Source organism: Cottoperca gobio, chromosome 24, assembly GCF_900634415.1.
Source record: "Cottoperca gobio chromosome 24, fCotGob3.1, whole genome shotgun sequence".
NCBI lineage: Eukaryota > Metazoa > Chordata > Actinopteri > Perciformes > Bovichtidae > Cottoperca > Cottoperca gobio.
In genome coordinates, this window is record NC_041378.1 from 16,828,373 (window position 1) to 16,853,299 (window position 24,927).

At 41.5% G+C, this 24,927-nt stretch overlaps 1 protein-coding gene across 4 annotated transcripts in view; it reads right to left on the reverse strand.

The window, feature by feature from the left end:
• Window positions 1-24,927, reverse strand: part of cdc42bpab (CDC42 binding protein kinase alpha (DMPK-like) b) — a 77,727-nt gene that overhangs the window by 18,467 nt on the left and 34,333 nt on the right. For all 4 annotated transcript variants that reach the window (XM_029462663.1, XM_029462662.1, XM_029462664.1 and 1 more), the window contains exons 3-21: window positions 24,498-24,581; window positions 22,417-22,512; window positions 20,289-20,437; window positions 11,009-11,102; window positions 9,987-10,187; window positions 9,684-9,822; window positions 8,884-8,993; window positions 8,714-8,793; window positions 7,637-7,815; window positions 7,155-7,277; window positions 6,793-6,926; window positions 6,382-6,503; window positions 6,098-6,218; window positions 5,771-5,881; window positions 5,343-5,590; window positions 4,158-4,263; window positions 1,957-2,081; window positions 586-691; window positions 85-233 (exon numbers count right to left, since the gene is read on the reverse strand). In XM_029462663.1, the coding sequence (XP_029318523.1) occupies window positions 85-233; window positions 586-691; window positions 1,957-2,081; window positions 4,158-4,263; window positions 5,343-5,590; window positions 5,771-5,881; window positions 6,098-6,218; window positions 6,382-6,503; window positions 6,793-6,926; window positions 7,155-7,277; window positions 7,637-7,815; window positions 8,714-8,793; window positions 8,884-8,993; window positions 9,684-9,822; window positions 9,987-10,187; window positions 11,009-11,102; window positions 20,289-20,437; window positions 22,417-22,512; window positions 24,498-24,581 (2,477 nt within the window). The remainder of the gene's footprint in view (window positions 1-84; window positions 234-585; window positions 692-1,956; window positions 2,082-4,157; window positions 4,264-5,342; window positions 5,591-5,770; window positions 5,882-6,097; window positions 6,219-6,381; window positions 6,504-6,792; window positions 6,927-7,154; window positions 7,278-7,636; window positions 7,816-8,713; window positions 8,794-8,883; window positions 8,994-9,683; window positions 9,823-9,986; window positions 10,188-11,008; window positions 11,103-20,288; window positions 20,438-22,416; window positions 22,513-24,497; window positions 24,582-24,927) is intronic.

Here is a 24,927-nt window from a genome sequence, read left to right on the forward strand (position 1 = left end):
GGAAATGCATCACATATTATCAGAAATCTAACGGTTCTCAGTGAAAAACTTAAATCTTTCACGGTGCTTATAAAGTGTCCATACCATTCTGTGGACATGTTGTTGGCTTTGACTTTGTTCAATTCATCCTGGATGCTCTGCTTGGCTCTGATCTCAGCGTCTAAGGCCGACTGCAGCTCCAGACGGGCCGACATGTCCAGCTTGGCGAAGCGCCGCATCTTCCACGGCATGTCCTGAAATGGAGAAAAACAAAGTTAGTGGATGAAAAACTGTGAAAGATGGAAGGAGAAATGAGAGATAGGCACAGAAAGTGAAGAGCAGTGAGCCATCAGGCTACTTGTGATGCTGAGCTATTAGTACCATCACTATAGTTTACACTTGTTTGTCAATACAACAGAAATTCAAAATGTAAAAGAATGCCAAATAAGACTTCATCTTACTTAACATTCATCATCATCATCCTAGAAAAATAAAACTTATGCAGGGAAAAACCGTTCATTGTTACAGACTGACAGACAATACAGAGGAATTTAGTTTGACAGCATCAACAGTGTTTTAAAACCGTGTCTGTATGCGTGTGTTCACCGTGGCTCTCGCTCCCAGGCTGGTGTTTCTCAGTCCCTCCAGCTCTTCTGTCATCTTAGTGGCCAGAGCCTGCAGGTAGCCCCGAGCATCCTTCTCATCACTCACCCTGCAGCAAACACACACAAAATGCACAGATTTGCATTACTATACATGCAAAGACATTTCAAAGACATACTTTAACCCATAAATACTGAAGAGAAATTAAATTAAAAGCCAACACACACATTACTTAACCCTGCATTTAAGAATATCCGACACCTTTGTATGCTCTTTATCATTTCCACATCAGTAACTTCACAAATACCAACAGATATGGACACACGTGCAGACAGCTCTGGGCACATCACTTATCCTCAACACTCAGGCAGAATAAACACTGCAGTGTTCAAAGCATCAACTTTGACCCTAACTCAAATATACACACACTTAAGTTGTACAAAAGTTTCATATTCAAACATCAGAACAAAAAAAGAAGTCATGATAAGAGGACTACATTCAATATTTCACCCACTATGTGATCCTGCTTCCCAGTTGATTCACTGCAGTAGCATAGTGTCTCCACCAGGGGGAAACATGAATCACTAAATTCTTCTAAAAATACATTCCAGACTAGACATTTGTATGTGCATGTTTGGAATGCGAGTGTGTGCTTTGGTGTGTGTGTGTTTCTGCGTCTGGATGGATGTATCGTGTGTGCGTGTGTGTGGTATGTGTGCTATGTGAGGACTGCAGGCTTGTCCAACAGGGAGGCTGGGCAGCTGGCGGGGTGTCAGCTGCAATGGGAAATGATCTGAGAGGAAGGGAGGGTCAAGTAGCTCTAGATCTTCAGAGGCATGTGAGAAATACTGCAGTTATACAGTATGGAGGAACTCAATACATTACTATACAACATGGGAGTGTGTGCCACTGAATATAGTGTTCTTTCAGTTTGTGCTACAGCATCAATGGAAAAGTATATGCCTCAGCAAGTATTGAGGGCATTTGAGAATGTTCCTGAGTGCATACGTGTGTGTGTGTGTGTGTGTGTGTGTGTGTGTGTGTGTGTGTGTGTGTGTGTGTGTGTGTGAGACAACATATTAGGGCCGCTGCCGCCGCTTGCTGTTTCTTATGCTTTGCAATCAGATTTAGTAAAAAGGAAAGAGAATCACCGTATTATTATAAACATCAGAAGAGACGATGCCTAAATTTGGCCTCTTCAGACAAAAACAACATATTGATTAGAGTTTTTTTAACGTAAATGTACAGTTTTATCTGGGAAAATCTGCCTTTTTCTCTGAATATTACACCCTCCCTCCGTCGGCTGCAATTAGTATTATTTGTTTGACCTACAATGGCCCCAATGAGCCGTCTTATTGTATGCGTGTGTCTCACCATTGGATGATTTCCGTGATCTGGGCCTCCCAGTGAGCTACGCTCTCCTTTTTGTCAGCCAGCTCCCTCATCTCGTCCTCCAGCTGCCTGTTGGAGCTGCTCATCTTCTCGAACATGCTGGTCAGCTGGAGGGAAGAAAGTGTAAACACAAGCAAAGAAAACAGATCATATTAACCATAATACTAAAAAAGCGTAGTCGTAAAGCTGCCATTAGGAAGTATGTCACCTGGTAAATAGATTCATATACAGTATAAATACATATATACACCATGACATTACAAAACTGTACTACTGTGTAATGAGTCTAACAGGTCATGTTGCTGCGTAACTAAAAGCAAAGGTGCTCAGCCTTGAACGTGATGACTGCTTCAATATGGAAAATGAATCATTGTATTGTTGAAGGTTATGACAGTTTTTATGATTCAACTCCCAGATGCTCAACCACACTTGACTACAGCGCTGCTAAAGAGGTGTGTGGACTCACATTCACACACACACCTACACAGAAACAAGGAGGGGGGGATGAAGCTCAAGAAAGTTTTCCTGAATCATTTCATTTGAAAAGGTGTGTGAAGACATAACCATGGTGACGTCATTCCAAGCCTCTAATTGCCCAATTGTTTGCTTGAATAACTACTTTGTGTGGACATTTTTTGGGTGTATTGCAACTGTAAAGTCTGTGATGTAATCAAGCTAATACATTCATCATCAGTCATTTATTATTGTTTTGCAATTGTTTTCCAATCCTGGAGCTGGTTGCAAACAAATGTTTGGAATATCTGTAAGAACAGTCAAGGTCATAAAATAATGTTGCGTGTTGTGAGAGCTGATGAAATGAGCACTAAACATGGCACGTGCTGTAACTCGTTGCTTGTGAACCCACTAAATGGCACGTGCTACATTCTGTAATGGGCTCCCAGTGATGAAATCATTCCATACATGACAAAAGTGTAAGTGTTAGCAGTCTGGGGTTGCCAATAGGAACACAAGCGCCACACCTCAGAATCAGAAACACATTGTACACATTGAGTTTACATATGATGTACACCACGGCTTGCCAACTTACTGAGAGGTTTGACAAAAAGATTTTTTTACTAATATTTAAGTTTGTAGAGTTAAAAGTGATAAGTGAATCTGAACTGGATGACTTGTGCAAACAACCCTTACAGAAAAGAAAGATAAGAACGTGTCAGATAAGAAGACGATGATCCTGGCAGAGGCATTAATCTGAAGCTCCTGTTCTGTGTGTTTCTTAACACGCTGTAAAATAGTCTCCAACCAACAACTTTCTCATGTCTGGCTGAACTGCTTTAGCAGAGCTCGTCTTTCTGCATTATTATTATTATTCCACATCCATCACCAATTTCAGCTTGTCAACAGGGAAACAGGGAGTTTTGCCTGCTCACTCAACTTTACTGAAAACTGGCACAAAAAGACTTTATAATTGAAGATTGAGCTGCCGGATTTAGCTACTACGAAAACAGTGTTGAAATTCAGTGCCTCCTTTGAAAGATAAGACAAGTCAAACAATAATATTTTCACACACTCCAAATGTATTGAAGAACTGTTTTGTGCAAAGAAGCAAATCATACAGACGGATCTAATCTGTCTCGAGTGCTTTAGCTTTTACTAATATTTATTTTCAGAATGTGAAATAACAGAATAATACATTAAATAACTAGAGTGACATGTGCCATCATTCCAGTGGCAGCCACATCCATATTCTCTCCATTTCATCAAGATAGTTTCCATTGCATCAGTTGCAGACTTTGAAAACAACACTCTCATTTTATTCCATATGTCAAAATGCCTCCCAGTTCTTTAGACATTGTTTAAATTGGAAGCCTTTTTGAACTTCCAGGAGCTAATTCCAAAGTCAATAGAGCGTAATCCAGAGAGTCATTCCATCTGACTGTGTAGGAGGCTACAGGCTGTTATGGGGGATATTGAACAGTGATTTCTTTGGCATAGCTGGGATAGAGGGGGTGGAGGCAGGAATGTGATGAAAGGGCTTGGGCTGGCCGAGTGGGGTTACCTGGGGTTAGGGAATAGCTGTTTTTTTTGCATGTGTATACGAGTGTGTTTTCAAAAGATAAACAGAAAAATACAGATACAAAGCAAGAGAAACCCAACTTGTTTTAAATGTGTGTTTCCAGGGGGAGTTTTGTGTTATTTTGTGTATATGTGAACAAACATCTTACCTTATCCAGTTCACTGGACAGCTTCTTATTTTCTTCAGTGAGAAGTACTCTCTCCCTCTCGTACTTCTGCTTGTACTCCGTCTCAAACTCTTCCCGCTCGCTTTGGCTGGACGACACACACACACACACACACACACACACACAATTACTATATAATATAATAATTTACAGCTGCAAATCCAATCTTGACTCCTGACTATCATTTTACCATGAACACTAACTCAGTCCATCAATAAGGGGACTTTATTCAGAGACTTTGTGGAATGATTATTAAACTAAAATGCTGGTCTTTCGATCACTCTACATTAAACTTGCATACAAGGCAGTGGTTTTATAACAATGCAGTATAAACAATTCAGAAATGCAATCAAATGTTCACCAATCTCTCGGTCTACCTCCTCAGCATGCCTCCTACCTCTGTTCCTGTTCAGGCCTTAGAATCACACATTTCCTCAAAACTTAAATCAAAGGCTTGGTGGTAAGACCAGGTACACATTATTCAGCCCAAACATATTAATGCAGTTAGAACCTGATCCAGCGTTTTGTTTCAAAATGAATTAGCAGTGAGAATAATATGTCAGTAACAACAGGCGGGAGAGTTAGGCTACAGGGTACGAAAACAAAGCTCTAAAGCTTTCTCCTCAAAAACAAGATTTTATTAAAATGTGATTAAACCAGCGGATCTCAACATAAGATCAGGTGCCCCCGAGTATCTACCAGGGGGTCTGCAGCAGGAAAATAAGTTACTTACTTTTTCATTTCTTGGTATTTATTATCAGAGTTGGCACATTTTTTTGTACTAATTCACCATTACTTTACTTTCAAAACTACACTTAAAATCACAATACTTTAGTTATACAAGTTGCCATGTTTCAATTCAGAATACACCCTGGATTAAGGGAACATAAATTAGTAAAATAACAATTTATCATCTCAACAGCACCGTTCCTGCTTCGCCTCAGGAATGTGACCAGGAGCGGTAAACATCAACAACTCTCATTCAAGCCTTGAAAAGAGAACCATTTTAAAATAAATGGTAATAGGATCATTTATATCCGCAACCATTACATAAGGAAAATAAACAACTTCTCTGAAACGCTAGATATCAATTTAGGATCTCTAATGCATCTCCAGTGTAACGGGGGTCACTATGACCCAAAGAAATGAGAAAAACTGATTAAGTACCTCTCACGGCGAGTCTTGTCCAGCTTGTCTTTGAGCATCAGGATCTCTTTCTGCAAGGCAAGGTGTTGGCTCTCGGCGTCCCGCAGCTCCTTGCGCAGAGCCTTCAGCTCGGTGCTGTGCTGTGCTTCCCTGCGCGCCAACTCCTCCTCGTACAGGAGCGTCTTCTTCTCCAGGTCTCCTCGCAGGCGTCCCACCTCCTGGGTCTGGTCTGCTGAGGCCGGGCCGGTAGAGGAGCCGGCCTGCTTCAACTGGGAGGGAATATGAAGAAAACGGAAGTTGGTGAGGTTGAGATGATCAATAAGACTCTTTGTTTCAGCACAAGACAAACACACGACTGTCTAAATACAGTAAGTCCCAACTTTTAGGGATGTGCAGAGACTCTGTGGATGGACGGGTTAATGTTCAGCTGTCTTTGTTTGCACACTCACCTTAAGCCCTTCCAGCTCCTCCTCCAGCTGTCGGCTGTGCTGCTCATTACGCTCTCGCAGCTTCCTCTCTTTCTGAGCCTCTGCTGTGTGCTCCTCCGACTGCACCTCCATCTGATACACACAAACTCCAGTGACTGGATGCAAGCGTAGATCACACACCATTTCCATTTTACAGCCACTGCAACATTGTTTCTAATCTATGCATAAATAATTCTGGAAATATTTCTAAAAAAGGTCATAGGAGTACAATGCACATGTCAATAGATGTTTGAATTGTGAATGGAGACAGAACAGGGTGTGCTAGCAACCACAGGGAGACTACTCTACCTCCTTCTTGCTCCTCTCGGCCTTTCGCACCTCGAGGCGGAGAGCCTCAACCTTCTGACCCTGGCTCTCTATCTCCTCCTCCTTGTCGCGCAGCTGGCGAGCCAGGCGCTGCTTCACTGACCTGCATGAAAAGTTCAATCACAGGTGAGTAAAAAACATAAATAAGGCGAAACAATGAAATTGACCTTCAGCAAATATATGACCATCTCTAGAATCTGGGCATTCAAAAACTAGAAAGTGTTGATGTGATGGTTTTGAGAAATTCTCTGGGGCAGAGATCCTACCTGAAGTCTGTGAGTCTCTCGTTAAGCTCAGAAAACTCCTGCATGGCCAGTTTTCGCTGACTGTGGGCTTCCTTCAGCTCTTTTGACTGAGACTTCAGCTTCTCATTGGCCTCCACAAGATCCTGGGCAGAAAAGGGTAAAGTGTAGATAAACATTACGATTATCAGTGACTTCAAGGAAAATTCATCCCAATAAAAGCAAGGCTCAATTGACTTTTGACACAAAAATCGACGCTGAGAAATCTGTGCTTCTTATTTGAACATTGATATCAATGTGTTTGTAGCAACAGAATCCTCCAGGTCTTAGTGCTCATGTGAAGAAAACATGTTTTTGCATTGCTGTTCCTCAAGACAAAGTGCTAATTGTTTTGTTATTATAGTATAGTAGTGCCATCACAGTTACTAATTCTACCTTGTGCATGTCATCCCTCTCCTGTGTAACACTCTTCATCTGTTTCTCCAGAGTCTTGGTGTGTTTAGACGAGTCCTCCAGGTCCCTGCGGGCCAACGATACGTCCTCCAACTGCTTCTCAATTTGGCCTGAGTCTGACACACACACATAAACAAAGGTTTAAACTTTAATAAAAATGTCTCGACTGTGGCTGTGTTAATTGTTTTTAAGGTTTACAAATAGTCCTGTTGAGATCTAAAATTCTAATTTTTGCTGGTAAGTCAGTAAAACTAGCCGGTGAAATTCCCCTATGGTTAGTTGGTGAATGAAAAGATTTGCTCCTTGTTCTGAGTACTACTGAGCTGATCAAAGAAAATCCTGACCAGCAATCTGCTTCTTGAGGATGTCGATCTCGCTCTTCAGACTCCTGATCTCCACCTCCCTGTTAACACCGACGGGGCCCTCGCCTGCTGGGTGCTGCAGGGCCTGTACCGTCTGAGTCGACTCTGCAACAGGTCAGGTAATAGACATCAGTAATGTACTATCTTATGCTTATGAAGACAATGTTGAGCGCACAATGTAATGGCTGTAGAATAATGACACCACCTGCGTTAAGTTTTAGTCCCTATAAGCCTTGCTTTCACTATGCAGTTCTGTCTGCCCCCGGGTATCTCTCAGGAAAATGAAGGCTCAATTTAAGGCACAAAGGAAGTGCTTCAACCAAACAATATATTTCTTGTTTTTTCCTTAATTGTCTGAATAAGTCTCTAAATGTGTCACTAGGTTGTCTTTGCTACAGCAGCGCCAACAATAATACCACTTGGAAACACGTGTCTATTGCTACTTTAAAAGAAGTCAGCCTTACCTTGCAGTTTGCGGCTCAGCTCTACTTTCTCCTGCTCCAGGCGGCGGAGTCTCCTCTCATAGGCCTCAGTGGCCAGGCTGTCCTCGAGGCCGCGCTGGACATCCAGATCCAACTGGTCCAGGCCCGCCCTACCCGACTCCCCTGCCAGCTGCCGCAGGCAAGCCCGGTCAGATAGGGAACTACAGTGGGGGAGGACGGGAAAAGGTTGTGAAGAGAAAAGTGCAGGAGGCATGAAAACAGTAGCAGCGATTTAAAAAAGAATGAGCAAAGTAGATATCAAATGTCAGAGAGAAAAGGCCATTTATAGAGTTGAAATATGGGCATAATGGTGATAAACAGTATAAGAAAATGTATTTTGAAAGGGATTAGTTAAGGAAAGAGGCCAGAGGGAAATGACAGTAACAGCAGGAGAGGGAAAACAGGAAAGAGACGTGGACGACAGAGATAGAGATGAGTTGAAAGATGAGAGGATGTTGAGTCATGGAAGAAGGGGAAGGGTGCCCGAAAGAGACAGAGACAGACAGAGAGAGAGAGAGAGACAGAGAGAGAGAGAGACAGAGACAGAGAGAGAGAGAGAGAGAGAGAGAGAGAGAGAGAGAGAGAGAGAGAGAGAGAGAGAGAGAGAGAGAGAGAGAGAGAGAGAGAGACAAAAAGGCCATTATCACTGAGCCTTGACCAGATAAGAAAGTAAGCGGTGGGTTTGTTGCTTTCTCACGGCTAGCCTTCAGGGTGAAGATCTACAGCAAGTCATGAACATCACCTTATTAGGGAGGGAAGCTAATCCAACACTCCTACGCCTCTTTGCTATGCAATGAGAAGGCTTGTCTGGGAAACCTGTCCATTTATAATGAGTAAGTACATGATACTAGATTGTGACATGGTGCAATGTTTTGTGAAAATAGTGCATTTGCTTTGTTTCATTTGTAAAGAAACCACTAATCACAATACTGAAGTCTGAAGGAATACTTAGAAAACATAAAACACTAAATAACCAAAGCCCAAGTCTAAGTTTAGGTGGTTAAAAATGATATTTTATAAATAATCTATTTATAGATTGTTTCCCGTGGTAGCACTTACCATTTACTGGTGTAGGTGAAGCCCACAAAGGGCAGGTGGTGGCCAGAGAAGGCAGTGTGAGAGGGAGGAGGCATGGTCTCCTGAAAAATGATTTAAAAACATGACAAAGAAGTGAGATTTGCACATCTAATATACGCAAGTATAACAAAATATGAATATAACCCGCTTACCGAGTTTTTAAGGCAGTCATCATCCACATCAAAGTTGGAGGTATCTGTAGGACTGCTGACCTCTGGGATGTAGGGAGCCTCGCACGTAAGAATGTTTTCCCAAATAATGCCTGAAAACGAGAGGTCGCACTTAGAACACACGATGATCCTTAAGCATAAAATAGTTGCCATAAGCTATAATCTCTGGGTACCACAACTGCTATTTATAGATACTGCATTCATTTATTAAACCTGTTTAGAGATATACTGGAACGGTAAACTATATCTATGAGATTAAACTATTTTTTATCTTTGTCACCTTCTGTTAAAAAGGCACGCCAGCACCGCCATTCTTCAATATACTGTAAAATATGCAGTATATTTTTCATAGTATATTTCATGTATTTGCACAAATAACAAGAAACAAAATGTATTATAAGAGTTAAAAGGGTTGTGCTGGTGAGATTTCAGGAAACAAAAAAGGCTTATGAAGAGATGTTACCAAAAAAGGAAAACGCGACAACCCCTAAAATTGAAATGTATCAATAAAGACAAAAACATACCGATTATCATACGTGCCAACAATAAACTATCCACAAGATGCATACATTAATTGCTAATAACAAGTATAGCATACAACTGCTTGAAAGGATACTAGGAGAAATTAGTTTGAAGAAATATATTAAATGATCGAGGCACCAAATCAGGCTCTCAGGCGCGCACGCACACACACACACACACACTCAGGCGCGCACGCACACACACACACACATGTAAGCTGTATGTTTATACATGGTGACATCTGTAATGTTAGACCATACCAACGAAGAAGGGGTGGTGCTTGAAGTCCGCAATGCCGTTCTGGCCCAATCGGTGCTCTCGACTGCAAATGAGCCGACGAATCAGATCCTTTGCATCCTCCGACACGTCTGTTATCTGCTGTGGGAACTGGAACCGCTCCTGTGCAAGATGTGATGGTATGCATTAGAGGCAACATCCTCTATCCATGCATCGTTACTGACACATTTGCTGCCTCCACTTTGTAGTATGGCGTATGTATTAATGTATTGACATGTGATTTAAACAGAGAGAAGCAGCATCAACTTCAAACTCTATGGGCTCACCTTGTGGTTCATGATCTTCCCATAGGTTTCCACCAGGGATTCTGCATAGAAAGGAGTCTCGCCGTACAGCATTTCATACATGCAGACGCCCAGGGACCACCAGTCGCACTCAGGTCCATACTTTCCTTTCCCATCCTCCATAGCCTGGAGGATTTCTGGGGAGATGTAGTCTGGAGTCCCCACCGCCACAGAGGACTGGACCTAGCAGAGGGATAAAAAAAAGTTGAGATCTGATGCAAAAAATCCTAAAAATATCACATATGAGACAAAATCTCACACACACACAAGTATTCAAGTGCAGCCTTAATGCTAATGATGATGATGAGTTACAGGCTGAAGTCTTGGACGCATGCGAGATGAATACCAGCGATCCATGAAGAGCAAACAACCAAACAAAGAGCATATTGAACTTATTCAGACCCCACTTCAGGATGAAATCCCTCGTCTTCACACCTTTTTGGAGCTCCGTTTTAACTTAATCAAAGCAATTTTGAGAATGCACATTTGATGCTGAATATGGAATTAAAACCAAAGCAGTTTCATTGTGTAAAAATATGAATTTCAGAAATGATTAATGATCATTATTAAGGGCAAAAAGTTCCAAAGTGGAAGAGAAAATCAGATGTTGGCATCGTCTCTCTTTAGTCTTCAGGAAGTTGCTTTAATACAGATAAAACCCCAAAGAATCTTATCACGAGTCAAAGCTTCTACATTTATTTTTCCAAATGGTCGTATAACCTCATTACTATATTAATATTGGAGGAACATACTCAGGCACTTCTTTGATCATCCATTTCATCCTGTCATTTTACTGTTATGTAACACCTGAGAGGAATTTTATTTCTTCTCTCTTTTTTTTACTCGAAGAATTGTCTGAATCATAAAATGCAGGCACAGTCAAACAGCTGAACCACACACTCCTCCTGGGACACCCCCGGGGGTTGACTAGGAGGTCAGTAAAAGCTCTGGTATGTTTGCTTTGGACCGAAGGAGGCTTCAGCAGCAGTGTGGTAAAAACTAACCGTCCCGTCCTCCATGAGTTTGAGGCAGGAGCCGAAGTCAGCAAGGCGGATGTGGCCGTTCATATCCAACAGAATGTTGTCGGGCTTAATGTCCCTGAAAGAAGAAAGAGAAAAGAAGAGGGGGGGGGGGGGGGGGAGAGAAGACAAACTGAGCAAGCGATTCCTCTGAGTAGAATGAAGAAAACAAGACATTCTTCCAAACAAACCCAGGACATTCAAAATGCACACAAGCCCGATCTCATATCACGCCATCAATTATCATCGAAATTAAATTACATAACCTGAGGAAATGTAACCGTCTCAACTTGCTTGAAAAGCTAGTGTGTAATAAATCAGATATTTATGATTCAATCAAGTGTAATTTCCCCTTGCCCATTTATCAGCCGTATGACAACTCTAAATTGACCAAAACAAAGAATAAACACTGGAAATAGTTGGACTTGTGTTGTGGGAATGAGCCACACACACACACACACAGTTTGAGAAAATATGCAACGCACAAACACACTCCCCCTCACAAAAAAAAGACCCTGTGTCCTAAACAGACGCACTGCCCTGTTCACTTCTTCAATATTTGTGTTTGTGAGCCAGGACAGACTGGGTGGGGGGTTACTGACAACACATTCTTTCACAGATGTGTACACGGTGGCTGGCCACTGTAGATTTACTTCTCAAGCTGCATCTGTTCTGCATTACTAATGCTGATGATAGGTTTATAATATAGATACAAGACTCTAACTTGATATCAGCTGGTAGGATTCATTGCTACACAGCAGTTTTCTGTCTACCAGCTAGATCATTTTAATATTAATCAGCTGTTTTCACTAATTAACTGGCACCTCAGCAAACTATCGGGCAATCATGATAAAATGGTGGCTCCAACTAGATATTGCGCAGAATGCCGCAAAACTGTTTGTTGCTTCGCATCGATTTCACACTGTGTCCTTGTTCCGATTAATTTACTTAAATATAAATTCTAAATAACAATTAACTTTAGTCTTAGTTATTTGATAACCATTAATATGTAAAACAATTTGTATAGGGGCAAGTAAAAAATTTAATTTCTGGATTTCCGACCCACTTGCATGACCCGGAAAGGGGGGAGAGGGGGGGGGGACTCATAACGTCGAACCCTGAACTATCACATAAAACGGAGAAAAGCAGCAAATCCTCACAACTGAGAACTTATTTTTTGTCTAGCGTTGTTGGCTAGACGATGTCAAACCATCTGTTCACAGGCTCACACATGTGCTACGAGGAGACATGAACAGGTTTTTCTCTGTTGGGAGCCTTGTTTTAGATTTTATTGGAGAGGACTATGCTGAAATCATAATAAAAGGTTTTGCAACTTTGGGATCCAACTGATCTCTATAACCTTTCCACACAGAAAAGTGATCAGGAATCAATAATAAAGGAAATGATAGAGAATCGGACTGATAAACAGAATCGATAATTGCATTGGTATCAATAAAATCTTATCAATTCCCTAACCTATTGCTAGTTTTGTATTATTTGCAAGTTTATAAAAAAATGTGTCTACTTCCTGTAAATTACCAAGGCCATGGTAACTTCAGCTTGCAGGTGCCAAAAAACTATTAGGAATTTGTTCTTATAGGAATGTATCCTAAAAAGGAACAAGGTGCAGGAGATCCTCCAATATGTTTAACAGGTGGTAACTGACAGGTGCTTTGTGTCTGACTGCTGGTGCTATTGTCTTACATGGCAGTATATCAGGCCTGGATCTACAGCCAGGCGGTCCATGGTGAGTTTCTCAGTTTGTTCTTGAGTAATTCCAGGAACAATAAGTACTTTGCTTCAGTTTCATCTGTGACCTTTTGGTGTCAGTGTAATTACTTTTGAATCATGTGCGTTTGGTTGAATTACACAGTATAATAATCGTAAAATCATACTAAGTGACCCCAATGATTGCTAGCCTGGGCTGGTATAAAACAGAAATGTCACTGTATCCCACCATCATGGCTAAATATAGCCTCTGTGCTGGCCTGACCAATCCACCGAGTCCCCCTGTCGAGCCCAGTGTCTGAGGGCCTCTTATCAACACAGTGAACCACAGCACGGATCAATACACATAGTATGGAGGGCACATACAAACTCTTTGTAGTAGTGTCAAAAGCACACATACACACTCACACACTTGTCCCAGGTTACAGAACTGAGGAGATAAAACAAAAAGACAAGCCCAAAACATAAAACAAGTTAAACTCCACAGCTTGCAACAGGCTGCCCACATTCTGTATTGACATGGTACATCATCACAGCAATTGGGACTAAAATAATTTCTTCTATCTGTGCTGATGACAATAGCACTCACTTGCACTATTCAACCATAACAGCGTGTTCATTTTTAGAATTGGCTACAAACCTAAAGCAACTATCTCTAATAAAAGATGCAATAAGGTCACAAATAAATTGCAGTGCCTTCTCACCAATGCAACTTCAGGAAGTAGAAGCTGATCAGTTAATGTTTAGGAAATTCCCACATTCCACTTCAAATTGTTCTCAAATGCTTTTTGACTACTCACTAAATACTCAACACTACCAACCAAGCCTGAGAGACTTTTTGCCTTTAAAAGAGCGAGCAGACATAAACTGGCTTTGAAGACGTCTTTGATGTTTCTGTCTTCAGCGAGAGACCTCTTCAAAGCCAGATGTGAAGCCCCTGTTATTTTCCAGTAGTGTTAATAGTCCCATCTCATGGGGCTGCAGCAGGAGGCGGGCCAGCTATCACACTGCTTCAGATACACCACTAAATCACCAACCTATAAAACCATGGATAAAAGTAATGTGTGCACATATGTGACTTGTATAGACACATACAAGTCAGGCTCCAAAAGAGAAGTGTAGGGGTGTGTAGGGGTGTGGGTGTGTGTGTGTGTGTGTGTGTGTGTGTGTGTGTGTGTGTGTGTGTGTGTGTGTGTGTGTGTGTGTGTATAAATATACAAATTGACACATACTTTTACCAAATCACTGCTTGCATCATGGGTTACTGAGAAGTCTTTTTAAAGAGCTTGACTGCTCACAGATGAGGTCCAGATTGGACATCACTTTCCAAAGTGGATACTGTATATAGCATTTTCGATGGAAACCACATACTGTACCCAAGTGCGTAGAACATTCACAGAACCAATCTGGAGTACTGTGAACTTGGCAGGCACGGACACACATAAACAACTGACGCAATGTATATTCAAGGTCATACTATCAAAGAAAGCTTAAAACTTGGAGTTGGTGGATTAAGATTTTGGTGATAAAATCTTTATGTTTCTAAGATGACAATTACATTGGACTTTACACTGCTCTGTTATATCTGAACCTTCACCTCAACTTTAACAACTCCAAACCACTAGTGGTGCTAATGGACGGCTAGAGCAAGAGGACACAATCTTGGGCATACTCACTGGAAGAATTAGGCAGCTTTTGGCTTGCAATTGTATAATGTTATAAACAGAACCTTTGGAACATGTTCAGCCTTTAGAAGAGCTGACAATTCTGTTTCATTAAATGTGAACAATAACTTAAAGGTGCCCTGTGGAGATTATGACCGCTAAAAAGCGCTATTCAACAATGTTTTTATGAGTGACACGCAGCAGCATGCTGGTAACGCGATGCAAAGCGCATCAATACATCAGAAAGGCAGGAGAGAAGAAGATAAGCGTGAATGTAAACACAGGTTTGAACATTTTCAATAGATTGGCTTAGCAAAAGTTTTATGTGGAAGGACAACTTTATTGTCATCAAGGATACACACAATGCGTTTTGGTGAGAATCACTAAATGTAAATAGAAACTTTGTTGCCTCCAGCAATTAAAAGTTCAAATGCCTTGATAGACATCATCCTTTATACAGTTAAGTATGTATCTTATACTAAAGTAAGTGCAGAGAGCGCCTAACCCTTTGCAAGATACATAATAAGTCAAGTAATAATAAGTTTCACTTTCACAGCAGCAATCAAACATAAGAGTGTCACATTTATTTGTGGATATCATTGTTTAACCTGCCATGGATCACCTTGACTGGAAGTGAAGACCCCTAAAAATCATGAATGACACACTGAACACTTGTCTGTGTTCTACTACACTGTGAGCATGTGGATCTGTGGGTGCATATGTGCACGCACGCACGCACGGACGCCAATTGCTGAAAGGCCTTAATCTGTTCCAGAGATTTCTGGTCTAGCAAAGAGCAGACAGTGCGAGTTGACCCTTGCCTGTCCATGTGTGTGTAACTGTGTGTGTGGCAGACAAGCAGCACAGTGGGGGTAAGGGAGGTGGGTATTGGTGCTGCTACTGATAAACCATTTAGCACTCAGCAAAGCCCCTGTCTGCCCACTCCCCTCTCTTCTTCGCAGCAATTGTCTCTCAATCAACCTCCTCCTTTCCCAAATCTCCCTGAACCGTTTTTCGCTCTCAAACACCAAAAATCAACATTACTTTTTCACCCGCTGCACTTCTATCATCATCTTTTCTTTAACAATCGGTCTCACTCTGACTGTTGTGATGAGCCCACGGATCATCGGGGTAGCCACCAAAAAGCTCCCAGATCACAACACTGGAGGCAAACAGCCCAAGAGCTGACTCACATTTAGCCTTACATGCATTGACAAACCAAGAGAGGTGGTGGTGCTAAGCTAGTGCTAGGCTACACTAGCTAAATGGGCTACTGTGTCACAGGGCTTCTGCGGTCTTAAGGAGCCGCACAGAGACGAGAATAGAGGGAGGTAATCTCTTCTAAGACCACAGCATCCATCTGGGAGGGCCATCTGGCAACACACACACACACACACACACACACACACACACACACACACACACACACACACACACACACACACACACACACACACACACACACACACACACACACACACACACACACAATGAAGTTTCCATCAAAATATAATCCCATTTCGAGAGAATCACAAAAGGAAAATGCTAATGAATGCGTGTTCCCTCCACTAACAAGTTTGTACATCAAGATAAACTGTAGGTTGCGTCAATTTTCCAGTAAGAAAACAATTATTCCATAGCAGAAGAAGAGGGCACAACAAGATGACGTAGTTAAAAGAGCGCTAGTCAAATCTCAAAGAGTAGAAAACTATGTAGAAAACTCTATGGAAATATAACATTTCTGTTTGTATCATGTAGGAATATGAGGAAGGTTACATCTGATGAGGATGAGGAGATGGTTTTAATCTGCCGCCATTATCATCTCTTCATCGTAGCCGAGTGTGGTCACATGCTTCATAGTTTATTCACAAAATGTGTTTCCATTACCCTTCGTCACATTTTGCTTTTATCGATACTGCAACTTTTTCACCTCAACCAAATGTAAAAACAAAAAAAACAGGTGGATGGAAACAGACCAAGAGAGAGTGAGCCCTGATCAATAATAAATCACACAAAGTCTGCAATCAATAGGAAAACACCATTGCTCACATGAGCACACACATACAAACAGTTACAGTCTTCTACAGTAGTAAGACCCCACTCAGAAAAGACGTGAACTGTCACCGTTCACATGAGATCTTATTTAATTTGAGTGTGTGGACATCAGTCTTCCTCTCTCCAGGATCTAAACACATCTGCCCCTCTTTCTATCCATTCACAAAGTGCTGTCCCTTTGTACCAACCCCCACCTCCACTCTCACTTTATCAGAATCCCCCCATCTCACACTGTGTCACACACACGCTCACCCGTGGCAGACAGATGTGGTGCTAGGCAGCACAAAGCCATGCTGAGTTGGCCTATTGAAATGTTAGTCAGGCCCCTCGGGGAGGCCACGCAGATCACTAACCACTGAATAAATGAACACACACCGACACACACTCTCGTGGGACTAAGCTGAGAGGGACAGAAGGTTGACCTCAAGGCTCTATGCTCCTCATTTCTTTCATCTAGGCTCTTTTCAACTTTATCAGCGTCACCAGGACTGCAAATATTCATTTTTGATGGGTCAACATTGTGGCAAGGTCAACGACCTCACAACACAAGGAAACACACATTAGGAGAGTAAAAATTAAAATGCCATAATTTAGATACTAATTAGGTTAGCTTTCCGAATAATACAACTTAGGGTGGGGCAATATGATGATATACACAATGAGACTATACAAATTTGTGTTTCTACACCATATTGTTTCTACCGGGGTAGCCATCGCTTTAATATATTTGATTGCATTGGGGGAATGTTGTACATCAATAAGCAGTAGAGTTCAATACACATAACATGCTACAGTAAACTTAACAGCTATTCCATCCCTAAGGCACAAGATGAGGCAGTGATAAAAACATATTGCAGCAACATGTCTTGTGTACTATGTCTGGGATGATACTTGAATATCTCTAAAACATCCTGAAGAGTCCAGGTGGGGAGCTGCAGTCGATGACAAGGACAGGGAAATATTTATCTGACTCTGCTTATTATGACAGGGGTATGGCAACGTTTTCTCTCTTTCTTTTTATTTATTAAGATTGCAAACCAAATTCAGCGCCAAATGGGGACCCAGCAAACATAAGCTTATGATCTATTTTATGTGCTGACCAACAGCTTGAGGAACACTTCAGTCGGGGAACATAACGTAGGCTACCATATTTGCCCGAATACAAGACTGTTAGAAAAAGTGGAGTCGTATTGTTTTTGAGGACTAGAGATCTACATGTAAATGGTGCGAGGACAAGCTCATACTGCTCTTACAGGGTGACCTGTTTCATCACCAGAGTGTTGCATTATGGGTTGTTTGTAGCCTTAATGTTGCTAGGTTACTAAGCTTCTTGGCCTGTGTATAGTGAGTCTGTTCAGCACTGAAAGTGTTAAGTTATCCCAGTTTAATACACAGGAGCTTTTGATGGCTTGTGTAACGTGCTTTGCGATAAAAACGAGTCTTTACACGTGAAACAGACTCTGGACGGAATCATCTGTCCAGCAGCAAAGGATTTACAGTGTAACTGGCTGTCATGATGAGGAAATTGAGAGGAAAAAGGCTAACCTATCTGAGTGCTTCCACGAGTGAGTTTAAGAGTATAATAATGAACTGAATGAAAGAATGTCTGCCAACAGCACAGATATGGGACGTATGCCGACTACTTTGTCTGGGAAACCTCTCCATACAGGAATAGTCTGACTGATATTGCAGGCGTTATTAAGATAAAAGCTTACACAGCTGCATTCACTGGTTAATGTGGATTCTCTTTGAAATTCTAACATGGGCATTAGAAAGGCCAAGTGGCTTTAGTTTGACATGTTTATTATATTGTTATTTTATGTGACAATATACACACAAACAATGTTAAACATGGTATCTGCCTACTCAAAATGTTCCTCATCTTCAAAATGTATTTTTCCCAAAACAGGTTGTGGAGGTCTTATATATTCGGGCGGTGCTAATAGACACCTTTTTCTGTCTTTAAAGTCCGGATGAGGACTTGAAGGTAGGTCACAGTAGAGTTAGTATGAGACCTCAAATGATCCCAGAAGACCCACAGACCACTGACAAATTGTGATTCCCAGTAGAAAAGGCGGTTAAACCATTGCACAGCAGTGTTGCCACAACCTGCCTATTTCATATTCCCGGTAGTGGTTGTGTGTGTTTGTGTAACTGAAAGTGAGCCATGAATTGAGGGTGGTTGCTTTTCTGTTTAATGGACATTATTAGAGCCTTTCAATTACAGTGTTAATGCATTTGTACTCCAACTTAGTCACAAGAATGGGAAACACACCAAACTCATACACTATCACCAAGATAAACACACGCCCTTGTGCACATGCACCCAAACACACAGTCACTCATCAGACTGGATCAGTCAGCAGGACACACCCTCCTCAGGGGACCTGCCTGGCCGTCTCCACCCTCTACAGAGCAGGCGTACAAATCTCCCACGAGCGTGTGTGTAAGTGAGAAAGAGAGAGCAACGGAGGCGTTGGGGGTTGGTCCATCGGGGGAGGTAACGGCACTGCACCACACCCCCACCCACACACCTCCCATACCCCATCATTACTGTCCCAAAGCGTCCACGAGGGGACTCAAAGAGAAACTGTGCTGTCCCCTCCTCCCTGTCCCTTTTTTCATTCCATGTACTTCTCCGTCTCCACTGCCACCGCCAACCCCCACACACGGCCCCCAGATAACACCATGCAATTAGTGGCTCCCTACTCTCTTCTCTCTCACTCCCTTTCTTTACTTATACATTTATATCTACATCTCTGTGGAACTCTGTCGTCACCTCTCTTTCTGTCTCACTGTGCAGTGCCGTATTAGAGATCAGAGCAGCTACAGACACACCCAAAACATTATCCATCAAGCGGCCCGGCTTTAACGTACCTTTGTTCTGACCCTCCCTTGTTCTCTTTTTCATATCTTCCCCTTGATCCTTCAACAAAATTGCTGCCCCCGGCGAATGCTACACTGTAATTGTGTTAACATGCCGATGTGACCACTTCCTGTTTGGCAAAGTAAAAACTTCCTACTACCAAGGGCATCTTCTGTTGGCTGAAAAATTATTTTGGCATCTAGAGGAAAACAGCACGGGGTGTGAACAGTCTGCTTTTAGGTTACTAGAAGTGATTTGGCCACTTGCGGACAGCTGAGACATGTTGTGAGCACAACACTGACATATTATCACATTTAGATTGCAAGGGTAAACAATGTTGCAAACAGTTGCATTTTTACACATTCAGAAGTGACAGGTTAACTAGGAGTTACTTGGCGTCGAGTTTCTGACCAAGTGATCAATCCAAGTCCAATATTATCTCCCTTTTAGCTCGGGTTTTGATCTCCACAAACTCCTGGGGGAAATATCTGGCTCATAAGCAGCTTAATGCTCCACTATATCAACCAGCTAGTCTCTAACTTTGTCTGCCTGCTGTTTGGAGCTTTTTTTAAATGATCTCTTCCAGCAGATATTTTCCAAAGGACTGAAATCCTGCCTCTCACACACAACCCTAACCTCAAATGTGAATGCTCAAGAGTGAAATAATAACACACACAGGAACACAAGCTAATATACTCTATAATTAGTAAGTGGTATTGACTATCTTCAGTGATGACTGAAGTCAAACATGCGCACACACTCTTCTTTATTTTCATTTAGCTGCAGTTGCTTCCCACAGCAAGAAAATTGCCCACACGGCAAGAATAATGTAAGTACACTGAACATCCATCATCAGGACTTATTGTTCAGTCGGTTCCTCTACCGAAAAAATAATCACAAACACACACATTCATACTTCCTACCATGCACAAACATTCTGCCTGCTCCTCACCTGTGGACGTAGTGTAGCTGGTGAACGGAGTCGATGGCCAACACCATCTCAGCCAGGTAGAACCTGGCCATCTCCTCCGGCAGCCGGTCCTCAAACTTACTGAGCAGAGTCAGCAGATCACCACCAACATAGTAGTCCATGACCAGGTACTAGAGAAAAAGAGACAAACATGTCAACAAGAAAAGTTTCACCCAGTAGGCTGCATATCTCCACCAGGTGCGTCTCCCTCTCGCCTCCCAAACAAAGAGTTAAATCCCACTCAATTGTCCCTCCCGGCTCCGTTAAGGCCTTGTCACACATATCCGTATGGCAGAAACGTATGCTGGCGTATATGAAAATTTGTCAAATACGTCCAACTTTTCATCGGATCGGAAGAGTGAACGTATACAGATACGCATGTCTAACCTATTGATAGAGTATCACTTACTTATACAAAATGTATCAGACGAATACCCAACGAATGCATAACGTATACAGAATATCTGCAATACGCTAGTGTACGTTGATATAAGGAAAAGCATAAGTAGTATTCGTTAAGAGCATGCGGTGTTATGCTGGTGTGCGTTGTTGAACACTGATGTTTTGAGCATGTTCAAAATTACCGGACCTACCCAACGTGTGCTTCATAAGTTATGCAGACGTCACACATAAGTTACGTTACGTTAGACATACGTAAATACAGTACGTGAATACTTGCCTACGTAAATATAGTACGTGAATACCTAAGTGAATATGGTAGAGGTACGTTAGATATAGGCTATGTCGGCTGACGGTGAACCCTACAGCCAATTTATTGATAACGAGTGGATACCCTATTCATAACCTATGTTAAACTTATGACATATGTATAATAATTTGTCAGCTACAACACCGCTGTGGAAAAGTTGGACATATTTGGACACATTTTGAGCTACTTTTCATATACGCCGGCATACGTTTCTGCCATACGGAACTGTGTGACAGGGCCGTATGTCTGGCGTGTTCGGCGTATCGTCTGCGTCCTTCAAACGATCACAACTTACCCTTAATTTATATCAACGTATTGCCGATTTTTCTTATACACCAGCATACATTTCTGCCATACGGATATGTGTGACAGGGCCTTTTTAAAGGCAAGATGGCGCGACGATAAAACAAAATAGGGATTTATCCATCTCATATCGAGCCTAACTTTAGGGGATAATAACATATCAGGTATGGAATTAATCTGCAGATGCTCTAGTTTAAAATGTGTGCAAACATTTCTATGGACATCAGTTTTTGAACCTGGGGAAACAGACTAAGTACGGCTTGTTTCTAGACTAGGCGATTGACGGAAATGCCTTTTGCTACTGAATCAGTTGTTGATCACTTGTGGTTAAGAGGAGTGAGGAGTCAGCAGACAATGATGGTATAAAACATAACAACTAACACAGTAGGCTGATGGATCCAGTAGTGTGCCAGATTGGCTGCACACACGATCCCCTACAGCAGTGTTTCGACTACAACGGTTCTTAACTTTTTAGGCTTTTCCTAAATAAAGACGGCTGGACATATGCTGCATATTTTTAAAGCTTTGGGGAGTGTCCAGGGTAAAGCATTTGTTGTGAGAATGTGGGAAATGCAATGACGAGCAGTTCTGGCATTTTAACTCACAGAGAGAGGACAGACTGTCAGGTTAGAGAGAGAACGACTGCCTCCAGTAGCCAATAAAAGCGAGGAAGAGCTCGGCCCACAACCGGTCAGCGAGCTCCAAAGTCATTCTTTTTGCATCAATGTTTTTTGGCCGTGTTAACATCTGTTGCTCAATTCCCTACAATTCTAAGTCATATTGAGCTTTGTGGTAAGAAGTGAATGTGCTGCTCAGCGTCTGGCAGGTCACCAGCCATCATTGGGAGGTGGTGCTGTTTTCTATAAATGAACTGGCAGGTGGAGCTACTCAGTAGAATGTGGTTGTGATTTTGGAAAGTACCAAAGCTTTAATGTGCTGAGATATATGAAGTACGGTGGGGTGATACTCAAAAAGGAGCTTGATTCCTCAGATAAGTAAAGGTTTCTGGAAATCCCCTAAGGTTGGTGGAAAAAAACGATTTTGTGCTCATGAATTTACACAAATACAGAGAGAAGAAGAAAGAAAATACTGTGTTACCAGATTATTGTCGTCCTGGAAGGCGTAGTGCAGGGTGGTGATCCACTGGCAGTTTCCATTTACCAACACATCCCGCTCCTCCCGAAAACACGCCGTCTAAAGAAAGATGTAATAAGCATGTTATAGGCAATATTTAAATGTTGCTCGTATTGACAACAATGAGAGAACGGCAATTCAAGTTTCAGTTTTACATGTGAGAATGTGACAAGCATATTTATTTATACCCATGTTACACTTTCACCTTCCATCAGAGAAGAGAGAAGAATCATTTCATGTAGTTTCCTGAACAATACATTTGTTTATTTGATCAAATTCAATGTTGTTATTTAAGTGACATTTACTAATTAACCAAAGTAGAAGAAAGAAAACTGGGATAATTTCTGATGTCATGTATCCCTGCATTGTATTAGTTTGACACTACCTGATTAACACAGCAACATGTCTGCAAGAGAAACCTGATTTATTGACCTTCTACAGTATAATCTTAACTGGATTCTTAGAAGGGTTTTAACAAAGTGTGAGGGCTGGATCTGTAACAGTATCACAGTGAGGAGAAGGAAAGATTCAATTCAAAATATGACCAAAAAACTGAAGCTAAAATAACTTTAAATAAGACAATGTCCACAGCTGAACAGTACATTACATACATCTCCAAACACACCCTGGCCTCTCACTGTTATGTCAGTCCAAACGCTCTGACCAAAATAAAACTCCTCAGGCTAAAACGTCTTACATAGTCCATGCCTTGGTTCAGAAATACAGTACAAGGTAGAAGAGAAACCTGATTACTGATCATCTTCATTTAAACAAAGATTTTAGTAACCAGGATATTTTATTGAAAGTTGATTTCTGATTTTCCGCCTTAGCATGACAACCCAGTGAGAAGGTGTCTTATGCCCATGTAATGCACTGCAGATCATGGATAGTTTTTCAGGATTCGCTACACCACAATGGAAGACTTGTAGTGTATGCTTCTGTGATTTAGTGCACACTTCACTTCAAGATGGGCTCTCTGTGTGTCAGAATATTGTTATATAATTGGTATGCCTGTACTCAATAGTTTGAAGCTAGATTTGAATTCTAAATCAATATTGGGTTCAATTCAATATAATCCGGCGCAGGTTCTTTTTTTGTTTTGCATGTCTGTTCACTTTGTTTAGAACAGGTATTTCTGCACAGTTGCAGATAAAGATCAGGCTACACTAATATTATTTATATTATTTGTAGAATTAGATTCCAGTGGTGGCTGAGTAGGATTGTTTCCAACTTGTGCGAACCAAACATTTCTAATAACTCCAAAATTCTAAATTTATTGAAAAAAGATAGATGTGATAATTTCCAAAAATGTTCAACATAAAAAACAAAATATTCTGCATCAATCCACATTTGTTGCCGTTCAGCCTTTTAAAAAACAAAATTTTCACTGCAGTCAAAGAACCGTTTGCTTTCCCACTCTCCGCACACAAAGAGAAGCACGCAGTGACGAGTTATTATTATTAAAGAAAGTTGAATTTTGTGACATTCGGTACAGGCCTAGTAAATGGATCATTTGATGATCTAAATCAACACCACATCCAAATATAGCCACTAATCTTGCACTGAAAAGGAAATACACTGAATGTGAGTATTTAAAATACTTTGTACAGTGCTTTGATGTTCTCCGTCTACAACGACAATTACATGCTTAGCATGTACAGACTACAGTACATCTGTTGCTCGACATTGTTTCCCATGTCCAGGCGTTTGCACACAGACACACAGCAGGGACCCGTTTTAACCTGTGACGTATGAGGCATGAAGATTGAAGGCCCAGGGGACCAACAGGAATGCCAGACTGTCAGGAAGAGGTCGATGAGAAAAACATGCATCGGCAGCTCAAGCAGCAACATGTACTGCAAGCATCTATCAATGAAGGCCTGATTTGAGTGTGGATAATGAAGCAAAGGCTTTTTTAAATTAATCATAAATCCGTATTTTCTTTAAAGATTTCCCCAATACTGCTGCAATGCCCTGTATCCAAAACCAGCAGCAGAACTGGTGCAGCCCAACAAAAGCTTTTAGAGCCGGTGTGTGATGCTCACCTCGGCTCGCTTCAGCATCTCCCACTTGTTGAGAATCTTCATGGCGAATACCTTGTCAGTGTTTCTCACTTTTACGACTGCAACCTGTAGAAAGGAAAGAAGAGTTGGAGTGTTAAAAAAGATGTTAATCATTCATGCGATAGCAAAGTCAGACAAAGAATGTGACCCGTGTTACGAACACAGACCGAGAGGAAAAGACCGAACAGATTTAATCTTATCCCTGAAGCAACAGGAACAAGAAAAGTAAGAACTGCACACTGATAATTCATGTGTGATCATATTTCAACAATCATAATATTTAGAAAGCAAAAAACAAAGTCTTCATGATTAACGTCAATGTTTAATATCCTAAAAACATTTTTTACAGATTACAATTTTGGCCATAATTTTCCTTCTTTGAAAATATGTTTTGCGGTAGAACAATAGAAAG